Source organism: Cyphomyrmex costatus, unplaced genomic scaffold (genome assembly GCF_001594065.2).
Source record: "Cyphomyrmex costatus isolate MS0001 unplaced genomic scaffold, Ccosl1.0 scaffold158, whole genome shotgun sequence".
In the NCBI taxonomy this organism is placed as follows: domain Eukaryota; kingdom Metazoa; phylum Arthropoda; class Insecta; order Hymenoptera; family Formicidae; genus Cyphomyrmex; species Cyphomyrmex costatus.
The window spans coordinates 388,721-405,651 of NW_017275587.1; the positions used below are offsets into that span (position 1 = coordinate 388,721).

The 16,931-nt window shown below is 38.4% G+C and overlaps 1 protein-coding gene across 6 annotated transcripts; it reads right to left on the bottom strand.

The window, feature by feature from the left end:
* Positions 1-320: 320 nt before the first annotated feature.
* LOC108771430 (uncharacterized) lies at positions 321-16,834 on the bottom strand. 6 transcript variants are annotated; one of them, XM_018536716.1, is made up of 12 exons: positions 16,761-16,834; positions 12,186-12,282; positions 8,675-8,766; positions 4,264-4,373; positions 3,639-3,761; positions 3,363-3,515; positions 3,108-3,289; positions 2,700-3,005; positions 2,303-2,493; positions 1,957-2,157; positions 1,216-1,272; positions 321-679 (listed from the first exon to the last, which is right to left on the bottom strand). In XM_018536716.1, exons 2-12 carry the CDS (start codon positions 12,274-12,276, stop codon positions 446-448), a joined length of 1,740 nt encoding a protein of 579 aa, XP_018392218.1. In that variant the 5' UTR covers positions 12,277-12,282; positions 16,761-16,834; the 3' UTR covers positions 321-445. The 6 variants fall into 6 exon arrangements, with proteins under 6 accessions (XP_018392218.1, XP_018392219.1, XP_018392222.1 ...); XM_018536717.1 differs by lacking the exon at positions 16,761-16,834 and adding an exon at positions 13,926-14,160; XM_018536720.1 differs by lacking the exon at positions 1,216-1,272.
* Between the last annotated feature and the right edge of the window lie 97 nt (positions 16,835-16,931).

The window sequence follows — 16,931 nt, forward strand, 5'->3', positions numbered from 1 at the left end:
CGACATACTATTCAATACAGCTAATTTTGTGATTTCATCGTGCTAAAATCTTCTAACAGACAAAGATTTTTTAATCGGAAGATAGTCGCACACGACGGGCGCTTTATCGCGCTACGCGTGTTTATGCGTTTTATTCCTATTTTTCAATGAATCGCGTAAGAAAAATAAAGTGTCGTTAGCTTCAATTATCTACAAAAAAGATGTCAAATAAAAAAGTGTAAAGTGAAGTTGAAAAACGCTGTGGCGCCTAGTAATAGTAGTATACATATAATAATATATGAAAATGACAACAATCTTCATAAATAATAATAATATATAATAATAATAAATGTGACTGACTCGATAGAATCTCTAAGTAAAAATCCGTTTTGAACATAACGGAAGCGTGTCCGGTTTTATCTCGCACTTATGGAATACGACATTTTCGCGGATGGTTGATGAACATTTAACGCAGCTTCTTGTTAACTTGTTCGATCTGCTCGTCGATCCTCTGGGAAGTACCCCTGAATTTATTCGGCTCTGGTCCAATCATCTGTATGAGCTGCGGCACTTCTTGGCCGCTGATCTGCGTGAAACGCGCCAGTGACTTCATACACGTGTACAGCTGCTCCTCCGCGGGACTACCGTTGAAGTATTGCAGTAACGCCATCGTCAATTCCACTGCGATGTCGTCAAACACCTATAGTTCATACATTACGTAAAGATATTTAGGAATCACATTATATCTTACTTACGCGAATGAGAATATTCGAAGATATGGCTGTACGACGCGATTTTAAGTAAATAATTGTCAAAAATAACATATAAATTGCGGCAAAAGAGAGTTTGAAAGCTCTATAACCATCTTAAAATTAATTTATTTTTTCAAATTAATGTATTTTTTATATTTAATTTTTAATTTAAATTTAATTTTTTTTCTCCTAGTAATCGCAAAAAACAATTACATACAATTTTTTTTACGGAATGTAATGTTATAGAATTAGGATCAAGCTTGGAAGCACCGTTGTTATGTAAATTCTCTATAATTCACTGTAATTTTATTAACCGTTACATATACGGGATGTTATCAAACACTCACTTGAAAAATTAATCGCGGTTGTCGCGCACATCGCGTTACATATTACGCGTGTGTACTCAGTGGCACGCAAGATACCGATAAGAGTTAACGACTTACCGCAGCGCACGGTTCGATCTAACATGGATTTGGATAGGTACCTTAGAAATGCTGCCTTTCGGTAAAAGTCGCCGCAGATTTTTGCTTTTGTTCATTTTCTGAAAAAACAGTATCCGATTTCTGGAAAGATATCCGTCACACGCAGCGTTATCCGCGCGATTAGAGAGCTTCAGTGTGCGCATGCAAACGAGCATCGAGTGAGTCATGTATCCTTTGAGCCGTTCTTTTTGATTAATGGCAAATATTTACGTTCTCTTTTACGTCCTTTTCGTTGCTCGTTCGTGAAATCGGGTTACCAGGCGATATGTCCACGTCGACGGTCACATTTAGCATTGACAGCAATTTACAGAGCTAATATTTCTTTTTTTTTTCTATTATGTACATATAATAAAGGCAGCACTTCTTTCTTAGGCACACAGTGCGAGCTTGTTCTTTTGTGACATCGGCAAGCACGCATTCCGAAAGCGTCATTAAATAATATCGCGCATCGAAGGTTCGCGTTTTAATGTTAGACAATACCTCTTCTTCTATAATATATACAATCCTGTTCTAAACTCGTAAAATGAGTAAAACTTACAACGCAATAGTATTACTGTATAATATATTATAAAGAAAGATCTGTAGCTTAAAGTTGAATAATTGTAGAATTATAATCTTCGAGAGAGATAAGATGCCTTCGATACGCGACACGCTTGTAGCGATGAGTTATGAAAATGAAAGCAAAAATCGACGAAAGATGAAAATGTTAATTGGACAGGAAGGATACAGACCACAGTTTTTACCTCCTTGCAAGCAAGGTTGTGGATAATAGCTGCACCGCGGATCTGTAGGTCTTCTGAGTTTGAGAGCAATGAATGCACCGCAACCTTTGTCGTCACCCTTATGTTGCTGATATTGCTGCTGACGTTCTGATCCTGATGTTGCCACTCCGATATATAGAGTAACCATTCCGAGCTGCTGAGATTCTCGAACATATTTGCCAACTGCTCGAAATAGTTATTGATGTTAAAAACTTTCAGAAAAATAAGTATCAATAGAAGTTTCCTCTAATGTACAAAAAATCAGGAAACTATACGAATCAAAATATAAAATAATTGCTTTACTTAAAATAATTTCGTTTATACTTACAAATTGTGCGAGTGGAAGTTGCTCCTCCGGTGGATGCCGATCGATATCGAATGCATAAGTCATGATGATATGCTCTCGCCTATCTTGATGTAGCAACAGAATCACATCGTCCTTCAATGCGGCAACGGACAGCACGTTCAACAGTTTTACTCGTACATCACTATCTAACGATTTATCGTAAAGAACTCGACCTGAAACCCATTTAATTTAATTTAATTTAACACAATATATCATATACACACTCTTTTAGGACATTAAATCTTTATTTAAAATTTTTTAATTCAATTTTATAAGTTCCGAAATATCTCTAGTAAGTTCAAAATTTAATCGAATAAATCCGACTCATTTTCAAAGAGAAATTTAAAAGAGCTATGTATTTGTATTATTTCAGACTCACCAACGAAGTTCAGAAAATTGTCGCCTAAAGCCCAGGAACCCTCATCCTCCAAGACATATTGCCGCAGTTCACCCAGGCAAGTTTGTTCCTCGTCGTTTAATTTCCCTTTGAGAGCGCTTACCAAACTTTCATACTCCGTTCGTATATCCACCAAGTCTTTGAAAACTATTGGTGGATCTCGGTGGCGTTTCTTTTCTTCTTGCTCGCGCTTTTCGTCCTCCTCCATCTGCATCACTCGCTCAGACGGCAGCAACTCCGCGGGTACAGTTTCCCCATTAGTCGCCTGCTGCGTTTCGCCGACTGCACCTAATAAACAATAAATATAAAAATGATTTTCCAAATTGTAAGTTTATTATTATTTTTTATTATTATATATATTGTTTTTAATTTATATAAAATTCTACACACTTTCGTTCTCCGCCATATCTGCACAGCAATTGCTCGGTCCGGTACTGTTGTTGTCGCTGCTGGTGGCCTCCTTGCTGCTCTTTTCTTTCTTCTCCTTTTTCTTTTTTTTCTTCTTTCGGTCTTTCTTCGCTAATTTCTCGTTAATAACGTTCCTCCGTTCTTCTAACGCGATTGAATTCAATCTGTAAATATGTTCAATATTTTAGTAAAATATCTATTTAAAACTTAAATGATAATCACGCGTTAAAACTGTACCTTGCTTCTTCGATAGCTGTGTTCAGGAGTTGATATTCCGGCGAAGTTTCTCTCTGGATTCTCGGCTCAACGAATCTCTGGCCAACCGTGAATCCAGCACTTGAGCCGCTGCTTAATGTTTCTATCAACGGACTTAAAGCTTGTCCGATAGGACTGAAAATATAACTCGTATTGAAATATCGCTTCGAAATAACGTAAACAGGTATTTTACATATTTTTTAATAATATAAATATAAGATTAAATACCAAATCGTAACAGTTATAATAAAAACATACGTTTGTAATATTTCTTCCGGCAGATCAAGGATATACTTGGGAATGCCTTTGCCCACCAGGAAATTGCTGACCTCCTCACTGAAGGAATTACAATTATGTTTGAAGAGGTTGTACGTGCCCGTTCTGAAAGAAAAAAACTGTTTATTCTACAAAAATTAATTTTCAAGCATTAAATACAAATTAAGTTATTAGATAATAACGCCTAACAATGAGAAAAAAAAACAAAAACCGAATGTGTAATTTAAAAAAAATCGAATAATTTTCTTAAATTTAAATGAATAAATCTTATGCAAAAAATTAAAAATTAAAATTATTATGAAAGATGATCATAGAAGTGACACGTGATATATCTTTAAAAAATTAAATAAATGTATAAAGAGGAAGAGACGTGACTTAAGTTGAAGGTGGTACGAATCACGCCTTGAAAAGTATAAAGAATAAAATAAACGAAAATAAAGTGACGTTTAAAGTATAATATAATAGTAATCAACATACAAGCACACATAATTTGCTTTCTCACAGTTTCAAGCACAAAATGAAGATATAGAAAACGAAAGTGGCCGAGGTAGTAATTCCCGACACAAACACATACATTTCAGCATGCACAGCCGATAATAATACTCACGCAAACGTGGAGGTCCCCAGGCCGTTTATGTACTCCAGGAAGACCGAGTAGGGCAGGTAAGTCTCGCCGAGCTTCTCGACTCTTTGCGGATCTCGTAACTCCGTACCGCCCTGAAACACGAAATGCCGTCGAGCGGTCGCGTTAAAATCGCGTCCGGGAAAATCGCGCCGCGCCGTCAATGTCAATTTCGCGGCAGCTGCGCTGATCCGACGGCCGGTTTCGTTCGCCAGAGAGACAGAAGAGAAAAGTGAGAGAGAATGAGAGTAAAAGAGAGAGAATGAGAAAGATAGAGAACACCCGCCTCCTCCTGGCATTAGTGGCCGCGTAATTTTAGAACTACGACAAATCTCGCGCTTCCCTGCGAGAAACCGCCGAAAATAGACGCCCGCGGTATGCGTTGGAGCCGCGACCTCTTCTAGAACGCAAAAGAAAGACACGGCCCGGCGGAAGTAAAGAACACGAGGAGAGAGATGAAAAGAAAGCGTTTATTACGCGCTCCGAGAGTTGGATCTCTCGAGGAAACGCGAAGACGTGTTGATGATGCAAATTCTTAAAGTCTAAAAAATAGTGGAATCTACGCGATACATTTTATAGAAACATGAAAGCGAGATTAGTATCGAATGGATAGGAAAATTTAATTATTAATTTACGTTGAATTACGAAACGTGGTCCTCAATGAAAATAAACGGATTAATTGAGAAAAAAAAAACCTCCATCACTCGCAAGATATAAAAACAGAAATTAACAGAATAGGAATTATTATCCAAAAATCGGAAATGTTATCCAATTAGCACACTAAATCAGTCGAAGACTAAAAATTTCCTTAATCTAATACTGACCAATTTAATATTAGCCAATTTATTACGGAAAGACAGTAATTAATTATTATTTATTTGGAATAATAAAGTACTGGACAATAAGTGCTTTTAATACTTAAAGTAAATAATTAATTACTGTCTTTCAATATATTGATCAGTATTAAATTTAAGGATTCTCCAATCTTAACTCTCTCAAGAAGTTGGAAGCTAATAAACGTACGATGGACATTACTTGATATTTTAACAATGCATCCGTATAGTTTTCTATTAAGAATTATTTACAAAACTGTATAATTATAATTATCTCACAAAATCGTAATTTTTGATAGTCTAGTCCTTCATCTTCCGCGTCCTAAAATTGCACTTATCCTCTCTCTCTCTTTCACTTTCTTTCTCTTTCTCAACAGCACTCGAGACCACGAGATCTTCACTTCCGGTAACTGCGAAACAAAACCGGAAATGCATTCGAGCACTTACAAATCGGAAAGACCAAGTAAGCCAAAATAGATAAAAATGGAATGAGAAAGAACCGTCGCAGGACTGTCCTTTCTCACTCTTTTCGAGAGCGGTCCTGAGAGCGGGAAACGGCTCGCACGCGGACTGCCGATGCTTGGAGAACACCACGGCGAACGAGACGCCGACGGTGAAGGATGAGTGTGTGGCGCGCGCGCAAATTGAGATTTGCGCTCCTAAAATCGCTGGCCGAAGATACCGTTCGGAAAAAAAGGGATACTCGCTAGGAAAGAAGCAATTCTAGGATTTGCCTATTCAGGCAAAGTTTGTCGGATGAGGAGTTAGTGATGTAGATGTCGGCAAACGTGATCGGTTGCGGTAATGTTGATGGAATCCGAAAAAAAAAAAGAAAGCATTATTCACAAAAATCAATAAAAAATCAAAATGACTTAATTTTAATTCTTAACGTCAATAAGCAGTCAAATTTTATAACTAAAGATTATTAATAATTTGACTTTCTGATGTCAAAATAAAGTTATTTTTCTTAACTTTCTCTTGGTGTGTTGGCCCTCTTCATTCTGAAAATGCTTTGAAGCATTCTTTAATTGGTCAATTCGTAAAATTCTTTCTCCTGATTGGTCAATGAAGCATTTGCAGTATCTATTGAGTGAATTACATTCATCTATCCGTCATAAAGGCCAATTGCAAGCGATTGCTGATAATACTGATATGCATTACGTGGACGACTAAACGAGAAGCTATCTTGGTAAAACAAAGATAACTATTCGTTATACAGGTCGTAATTCCTGTTGAGAAAAATGGATGCGCAAAAAGGAGTAGGAGAGATACGAATGTGATTAGAAATAATTAGATGGGAAATAAATTAAGAAATTGCTTATAATTGATTTGTAATTGGCACGTAAACAATTATCGATTATCTCGGCCTGCGTTAATAGATAATCGAACCAAAACTAAAATTATAGAATTGTAGAAAAGTAGATATATACATATTCATAAATATGTATCTTGAATAAAAAATATTTTTAATACAATTGGAGCATACAGCTGAGTTATTGAGTTTCACGAGAGGATTCCGTAGGCGGAAATGAGTGTGTCAGTTACAGAGGTCCAGGTGTCATAGAGCGACATACATTACAATTACGCGCGTGTTAGTCACGTGCGTATTTTCGTCGGCGTGGATAAAGTAATACCGTAATGATTTCATCGCGTTGCTTTTAGATGCGCATCGGTGTCACGATTACTACTTCCTGCTTGACACCGCTTCAGCTCGCACGGAGGAATACAACGGCCAAGGGAAGATATTAATTTTTATATAATACGAGTTCGATTCCAGGAATAGTAGGTTCTTCCAGATGCTATTAAAAGAAATTGCACAGGATACTATAAATATACCTCTGCATTCTGTTCAAAAACAAGAAGAATCTTGTACCAGAAAACTTGAAAGCTATGTATATTCGCACATTCAATATATACGAAAAGAGACGAGCAATTTAAGAGACACGCAAGAGAGAAGGTTTGAATCGTATCTCGAGACTTGTAAACTTGGTACTTCTAGAATTATAACTTTTCAACTATTAAGAGAATTATTCAAATCTTTTGAATTCAAGTCTCTACATGAACACTGTCTTTTTCTACTGTATTTTAATCTCGAGTGATTTTTATGGCCGGTTTCGCTTTGTACCTTCAAACATATGCTGAAAAGGTTATAAAAATGCTTCGTCTAAGCTCAAGTAACGCAGGACTATTCTAAGGTAATTTCACTGTCTAGTCATAGCAAGGCTATGTTCAGATTTTCACTCAAGTGCCACTCAGATATCATTTTATCCTTGTTGTTCACCGAATATCACACAAGGATAAAATGATATACCTGGGGAGCACTCGGGTGGGAATTTGAACGTTCGTCAGAGGGTGGACCAGCTACATGACTGCGGTGAGATTAGAAAGCAACCACAGCGAGATGATTGGAGAACATTCTGTCATATACGAGGATATAAGGACTCACCTTACCTTCGCCTTACGTCAAATCTAAACGCATGGAACATATAGGGCAGGAAAGAGAGTAGTCGCGAGAGAGAAAGAGAGAGGAAGCGGATGTGTGCGTGCACGTGTATAGGCGTGAGTACGTGTGTGCGTGCAGCGGGGATTATTTTCGGATTGAACCACACCAAATTTAGTTCCCGCTTGTATCTAGCGTATCGTATGGCCCGCCGAGTGACTTGGTCGTTCTACGAGTGACTAGGCCTTTCGATGATCGGTCGCGACTTTCGGGCTACGCATGCATCGGCGCATAGATATATCAAGTGCGACGGGAAGCGGCGGGAATCATTAATTCTTTCAGCTCGTTGATAACACAGCCCCTGGTTATTTATACTGCACTTGTCCCAGCGACGTTGCTGCGCGATGACCCGCTCGACTGATGCCTGACCAGAGCAAAGACATAGAGTATGAACTGCGTCATCTGTATTTAAATAGTGTGTCAAATGTGGTCAACGAAAATAAGAAAGAGAGAGCGCGAAGGCGGCCAATCCCCTTCTCCTTCTAAGATATTGTAATTGGTTGAATAGAAAAAAAAATAGAGACTCGCTGTCTTGCGTCCTGTCTCTCTTATTTTTGTCGATCAATTTTACATTTGGATGGAACAACCCGTGCTCTACGTCTTTGGATCAGAGTATAATTTTCACGTTTCCGTTTTAATAAGGAAAAAGTTACATGATTGGCTCCCTGAGATTGCCACGGTGATATGCAAATGATAAGAGAGAAATATTGACGCGTGGGAGCGGTACTAGCAGAATGGACTATAGTGTTTATTTAGCAAACAAAAATCTCGCTGCCGAGAGCTCGGCGGCAGGACGCGGTGCTTACTAATGCATTGTTGATACTAGCCGGGAGTCGCAATTGATGTTTCTAAAGCGCGGGGATTTCTACTCACGAAGATGAAAGAAAGCACTCGGGCGGAGTATCGAGTACGGCGCGACGGGAACCACCTGCGTAACTGAACGAAAACCCCGCGTTGTATTTTAACGTTTCGCCGGTGTCGCCGTGATGCAGACAGCGCTACTAAACGCTCGATCGCATCCCAATCAAGATAATCAGATACGCCAGTGGCGGAGGATACTCACGGGTCGGACACTCTGGATGCCAGCGGGGCCGAAGAAATACTCTCTTCCGTATGCGACTATCGCCGTGTGCCATATTCCATCCAATTGTCGACCTGCAAAAAATTGAAGATTAACAACCGCTGTTTTAATGACAAACAGAATGCGATAGTAAAAAATTATATTTAATAAGATGTGTCTATTAGCAGATATATAATTTTAGCACTTTTATTTGTCAATATAACATTAAAACCTTTTATAAAAATTAGATAAAAGATAATAATCATTCAATAATTATCATTTCACGATGTAATACTATTAAGAACGATAATAATCGTACGATAAATGTCTATCGGTACAATTTTTACAATGTGAAACGTCTCTCAGCAAATATTTTTTAGAAGAAGAGAATTCTAAAGACTCCTCACACGATATTTGAACGAAAGATTATAGCTGGTTCCAAGTTTTCGGGATCCAGAAAGAATTCGGAATTAGATGAGAAAACTAATTTTATTTGCATCTCCGGCGTGATCCAACGCGAAGCAACCTCGAGACAGGCTTAAATTCAGGCTAGCGATATTTATTCAAGGTCCATCAGAGACGATCATAATTGTGGCTTGTCCTCGCGTAAATTCGTTGGCTAGATCATAGCGCGAATCGCGAAGCTCGCGCGAGCCCGGCTAAAGCTCGAGTTTGCGGACCTGTACGTGCCTCCTTCGACCCAGTTCTGCACCGCGGAAATAGCTAAGTACATCCGCGTACACGCGTCGTTTCGTGGTTTTCTCATTGCGCCTCTCGGGCCTCCCAGTGATGTCGGCCTCGCAAGAAATAACCTGGCCGTTATAATTACTTCCAGAGCGGTGCCGACGTTTACGAATTCAAAGACGCGAGGCGGCTGTTGGTCTTTCGATTCCGTGGATGCAACGGGATACATTTATAGATCGTCACTTTACATAATGCAAATTTTCGATCTAGAGTCTTGGAGGGTTTTAGATATACAATTACATTTTTATTTATCGTACTAAATTAATCTTTATATAGGAAAAGAAAGTCATTACGGTGATGCTAAAACAGTGTCACATTTTGAAACAAGAAATACAATAAAAATAACATATTAAATTATATAACAAATCTTATTTAAGAAAAAATTGTAAAATTTAAAAAGCAGACTTAAATAGGAAGACTTTTTGAAATTGGAAAAATAATTATTGAATAAAATACCGATGAGAATAAGCCATTTACGATCAAGCTGGATCTTGGATGCTTCCAATATAATTTCGTATGAATTTATATACTATACGTATGTAGAATTAAATGCGCGCCGAAATTTTTTTCCAGACTTACAACGCAAACTAATAAAGTACCGCAGTATTATCACGAGTTAAATTGACTAACAATCTAACAATTATTAAATAATTAAATGACAATTACACACAACATTGATTCGATTCGAAGTCACAAACCCTTATAATCAGAAATTTGGAAGATATTTCTCGGGAGACTCGTTGGGAGTCTTCTATGTCATATTCAATTTATCCACGATATAATCCCATGTTTTCGAGGTCTGAACTCGACACTCGCTCGGTCTGGAGCAAATGCCAATTTATGCGGATCAAAATTTTCTCAGAGCATTGGAACGAACGCTGCCCTCGACGCACTCGAAAATAGACGTCAGAGAGTGCAGGAACACGTAGCTCGTCGGACACGTGACGCACACGGTCCACATCTTACGCCATTCGTACGGAATTCCATACGCATTATGGGAGTACCACACTCTGGCACCCTTTCCAACTGTTTCCGTATTGGTTTTGCTGCACCTGCGATTCTCTTAAATTATCGCCGCGCATACCGCGCGCGTTTATACGTCTTCACTTACGAATCACACTTTGTCTTTCGGATCATTCATTTCTAAACCTCGAGAATTAGCTAGCATCTAAGTATCGCAAATAAGTGTACATACATGGTCTGACAATAAAATTCTCTGACTGCAACAATAAGAAGCACAGACATTTCAAACAACAATATATATTTTATATATATATATATATGTTATACTTTATCTTTTATAAATAAATGGTAGCATCAATATATTTCACGTCTTTGATACAAAGCTTAAAAGCATCATGAAAGATAAATAAGATGTCGATGATATTCAGAAGAATGTGACTCTGAATATAGCATTTCAACTATGAATTAAAAAAAAAAATTTTTAGACTTTGTATCAAAATGTGTAAAGTGTGCCTATTGATATCATAAGGGTCTATTAAAAAAAATATAACAATTTGAAAGGTCTGTGGTTTTTTGCTGCAGTCTGAGAACTTTATTTTAGATTGTATCTTTCTGACGTTGCTTCGATTTTATTTCGTGCATCAATTTAATTTTATTTTTGCGCATTTCAGCGCACATCTCATTGCATCTCAGTGGAGCGCATCGAGCACTAAACCGTCATGAAGCTAACCGATGCGACATCGTTGCTCTCTGAGTCATCGTTGCCTAAAATGTCACCAATTCCCGACGGCTGTTTATATATTTGAATCGCATTTAATCTGAAATTGTCCATACGATCTCGCAAGAGTGGCGCAACGTCGAAAGAAACAACAACGAGTAAACACAGCGATATTAATAATTTGCGGATTATGAGCATGCATGACTGGCAAAATCGAAGAGAACGAGTCAAGAAATCGATTGACAGCGTCAGCTTCTTTCAGCGAATTGGATTAACTGGAATTGCAACCATATATTACGGAGGTCTCAATTAGAATTTTGCGCGTCAAATCGAGATTGTAGTTCTTTTGTCTATTATTTGCAACGTAAAGGCAGAAGAGATTCATCGTTTCTACGGCGCATTATAACAAAGAAATATGTTTTCCATCACATTATATCTTTAAATAACATTTCGGCTCAAGGTAATGGAGCTTAAAATTGCATCTGATGAAAACAACGATGAAGACAACATTTCGTTTTGATTTATATCGTGAGCAATCATTGATCACAATGCAGTGAGCAATTGATCACGTATATGGTAATTGAGCAATTATATTATACGTGACGTAAGACCGGATTTTTTAAGTCGATGACATTTTTAGGCAAAAACCCTTTACCCTCTTTTTATTTACCAAGTTAAACATTATTTAATTTAATAAGTAAAAAATAAACATTTTAACGAGTAAAAAGTATCGACTGAAATGTGTATAATGCAATAAATAAATATTTACATTTTCCAGCGTACAGTGAAAGCTAATAACCTTTAGGCTAATTCTACAATATGCTTTTTGTTTTTTGTGCCTTGCTGTTTGTCTCTTGCCTTCTTGATCAAAAAAGCAAGAGACAAACAGCAAGAAACAGAAAACAAAAAGCATATTGTAGAATTAGCCTTACTCTCTTTAAAAGACTTTAGAAACGAATGAAATACAGCGATCGAACGTTTACTTTCATTGTAAGAAAATATTACAAGAACAATCAAGTAAAAAAATCAATACAAACGATATATTTATAAGTAACTATTAATACTATTATGAGTTTCTTGTGTTTTTACCAATAAGTATCGGCGACATCATCGCGGCCATTCCCTTGGTGAGGTCATAAATGTACAGCTCCACTGCCGTCCTTATATCTTCCTCCTCCATCTTGTCCTAAAAACAATATAACATCTTTCAAAAATTGCAGCAATTATTATAAACTTAAATAGTCGTTTCAAATCATAATTGCTAAAATTGCTAAACAATCTATTTCCCGAATATTTATGTGAGTAAAATATTCCGTACAATTCTTTTTCATTTTTGACTTTTATGCGAGGTAAAATTCACGTGTCTACTTTCGTGAGGGTAGATACAACGATGTCGCAAACGTTCTGACGTAAAGCTCATTCAACAATCACGCAAACGTAATTATAAGTGACTTGTGAAAATTGATCGACCAGTCGAATATCCTCTCTATATTCTTTTTCAAGACTGATTCAACTTCAATCTTTAAAAGTGAAATTTTATTCCAAAGAATTTAGACAGCAATATTTAGACTTCATCTATCGTAGGCTCTTGCTCTTAATAACAATATCAGTTGAAAATTACAGGGATCCTAAAACCTAAAATAATTTTCTGCAATGAGGAGATGTGTGATACTCACAGCTCTTTTTTAATAATATTATATACTGTGTTTTACGGTAAACACTTCTTCGACACTCTCGCCATGCAGTGTCGTTCAGTTTCTCGCAAAGGAATGTCTAGTGTTACAAGACCGAGAGTTTCACTACGTAATCACGTAGTGAATCAGCGATTTAGACGCGTCCGCATTAGAATCAATTATATCTAATACGTAACAGCTTCGTTTTCGAGCATGACTCGGTCGTTTGATGTAATCTATTGATCTATCATAATTTAAAGAGATATTGCGAAGTTTTCGAAAGAAACCCAAGCTTTATAGATGTTTAACAATAAGTACAGGCAAATTTTGTTGTGTTATCATTTAGAAAAGTAAATAACAAGACTGAATAAAACATTTTTTCTTATAAACTTCTTAATAATTTGCCTTTTGCAAAGGATATTTCTGCCAATTTCCGTTAAAATAAATGTATCTTTAAAATCTGTAGCGCACGATGCATTTTTCCTTGCTAGATCATTTGCATTTTAATAAATTGCATCACACAGAGAATGCAGAATTTCTAATAACTTATTAAAACAATCCAGCACGAAAAATACATACATTATGTGTCGTAGACTTTAACAAACGAGGATGTTAAAAACATCTTTAAGTGATACAACGTTAAATCTAATTAACAAAGAAATCTTGTGGATTCATGAGATTTTCTTCGAGCTTCATTTATTACATAATCACGTAAACCTTCTTAGCTTCTTTTGTCACAAGTTAAGTTTCATTTTAAGAAAAATGCTTTGCTTTTTAAAGGAATATCTCTTTACTTAAACTTTTTAGTATACACACAATGATTTTCCGGTCCTTATACGTATACATACGATCGTTACAAAAAATTACAAGGTTATTACATTTAAAACAAATTGTGTTTATGCATGTTAAACTATGTCGCTCAATGCTCCTAATTTTTCAAAGAGAAGAAATGTGCAGAATGACCCAATCGTATATGTACTAAAGATTGATTAAGAATAGATAATTACTCGCGAGTCATATATATGTCATTAGAGCGAATTGAAAACTAAAGATTGATTAAGAATAAACGATTCGAACCGAGAGAAAAATATACGAAAAGACTTTTGCAAGCGCGGTTTATACGAGGAACAAGAAGAGAAGCATCGACAAGGCTTACCTTCCTGCTCTCATTGACGGCTTAACAGGTGGATCGATTATCGGCTGATATGACTTCAGCGGAAAGGACGGGGACGGAAACGGCGGATAGACTCCTGGCAAAGCGGCGGCGGATCGACCGATAGACGAGAAGCCGACGCGACCGATGCTGAACAACGACGATGACGAGACGAAAGCACTTTGATAGCACAAGTCTCTCGGGAGCGCCCCGGGGTGCGCCTCTCGCGCTAGATGGCTACCGGCTAGCAAATGCAAACTGATCGCGCCGAAATCCTCACCGCGGCCTCCGCGGGGCCGCGGGGTCCCTCACGGCGCGGTAGTCGTTCTTGGCAGGAAGAAACGGTAAAGAGGTAAGAGGGTCATAAGCAGCGGCCGCCGCAGCCCAAGGAACACGCATGGAAGTCAAAAAAAAAAAGTCAAAGTGACTTTATTCGCAACGTTGATGAACAGATAAATTTTTTAATCAAAAATCACCGTGACTTTCAAAGTAAATAACGTCAAAGTAAAATAATCTTGACTCTCTCTCTCTCTCTCTCTCTCTCTCTCTCTCTCTCTCGACTTGGTCTCTTGTTTGCTCCTTGCTGGAAGGATGTGATATATTCTCCGTTCCCGCGACGATCCGCATTGTCAGGATTCATTGCGCAATTATACTCCAGACGTCACCGAGAAGAATGCAACTGTATATAATTGCATCTCGGTGGCGTCTATGGAGAAGGAACGCTCCCTCTCTCGTTTTGGCTCGTTAAAATACACTTTAAAAGACGACGCTATTGTCGCTGAGTCACGCTCTACGTCGAATGACGCAGACACCCGGTCGAGACGCCTGTCTCTCGTACGCAGATACGACTATTAACGTACGTCTCTATCTGTTGCTCCATCTCCGTAGGTGTTTTTTTTTTTTTTTATATAAACAATTTATCATATATATATATCACTTTTGTGATTTCACAGTTATTCCGAAACATAATGGACGTTGGCTAGAGACCCTGGCAGGCGCGTTTTGGAATTATGCATAGCGCGCGTCAAAAATACACGTGATTCTCCGTTCCGGATTGATGCAACGCGAATCAAGAGAATCTTCTCTCCACACAAACGCCGCAGAGTGAATATTTCTAAACGCTTCTAAATTTGAAAACTCAGTTATATCGAAAGAGACACGCCAGTTTTTAGCGACTGAGATCAACGCATCTCTCCTTAGAAATGTGATTTCGCAGAGTATAACGAGAAACGTTGCAAGAGACGTCGCATGTTCGACGATGAAAAATTTGCTAATAATCGAAAAATTCGTAAAGCTTGAATTTATCAGGCTCGATTACGCTAAAATTCATCCGACGAAAGATGTGCCAGCGTCTAAGTTTATTTATATCCGAGTACGATCACCTGGTAAAGTGGCAATTGCCGGCCACTACGTGGCCATGACCAGACAACAATTCGCGATCGGTTTAAGGGGATCCTAAAGCAACGGGAATGACCGACAATTACAGTTAACCATTTTCTCCGAATTGGCTTTATAGATCATGAAAATTTTTCACACGATGAAAGTACACATCAAAATGAATGGGTAACGCTAAATTTGATTACAAAATTGGAGAAAAAAAATATAAAATTCACTTATTTCAGCTCTCACAGCTGTCACTTGAGGTTATAATTTACTTATTGTAGAAATTCTGTAGGTCGTAGGAACTTGAGACAGAAAAGTAACAGGCGAAAGAGAGATAATAAATAAATACAATATATACTATTTCTTTGTTATAATTCGGCCAGTGTAACATTATTTTAATTTTATATTCTTGATTTGCTTAGAAAGTTTCATTTTCTCCGAGATAAAAGAGGGTTTTTGATTTGTCTTCCTAAAATATGGATGTTAATAAAGATACTCTGACTTTTAAAATTTTTTGAAAGTCCAATAAAACAGTAAAAAAGAACTTGGGCTGAATGGAGAGAGTAAAAAATATTTATCAATTATAATAAAATAATAAAAGTAAATAACATAATAAAAGTTTACCAATTAAATCAATCAATGATGATCAATGCCCATTAATTCCCACCGATGCAGTCAACTTAAACTCGGTTCTCAACGTCATCTTTTTATAATTCTTAAAATGAGAGAAAAAAGTGAAGAACTGTAAAACTTAACTAACCGAAATTAAAATTGAACAACGTTGCAACATAAAAACGGGCATAAATTGATTGAAGTTTCGCTAAAATCACCCTTAATCCGAAATGATCCGAAGTGACCCCCGAGAGTCGAGACCGTCCTGGAACTACCCCGAGGTCCGAGGTGCGTGGTGCGTCTCGCGGACAGAGAGGGTAGTTCCGAGAATCACGGAGCGGGCGGGAGCGAACGCAGCGCGCGCAGCGTCGGAAACGCGCGACGCGCACAACCGATTCCGCGAGCGCCGCGCCGGATATGCTATATCGACGGCGCTACGCTCTTTCGAAAGTGCGCCAGGGGTCGGTGTCCGCTTCTACCCCGTCGTAGGACAGGTTGCATAGTGCGCGGAGAGAGAGAAAGAGAGAGAGAGAGAGAGAGATAGCCGAAGATAGCCGCAAGAGAAGGGAAAAGCGCTCTTGCGAGCACTTGCGAGTGGCGTCGTCCTTATCGTCCTTGTAGTCTGGACGTCTGTCGCGCGCGCAATTACGGTCGTTCGATCGACGTTCGGACGGACGGTCGAGGAGAGAAAGAGAGGGAGAGAGAGAGAGAGAAGGAAAAAAGAGAGAGAAAAGCGAAAGGCGCGAGGAGAGAATTTCGGTAGCGCCAAGAGAAATCGCAAGCGACAGATTTTACCCAGCGTTGAGCGGAGAGACCCCCCCTGGGGACTCGATTTGTACTCACCTTCCTTCGGTTTACTCCGGTCGATCAGTGGCAGGGACACTTCGGCTCGCCCTCTCGCCTGGCTCGTCGAGATCTCTCGCGGGAGTTCGTTGTACCGCGCCGAGCGTGTCCGTGTTATATTCGCGAGGTGCTCCTTTCGCGCGCGCTCAGCTGACTACGCGCTCACTCCAA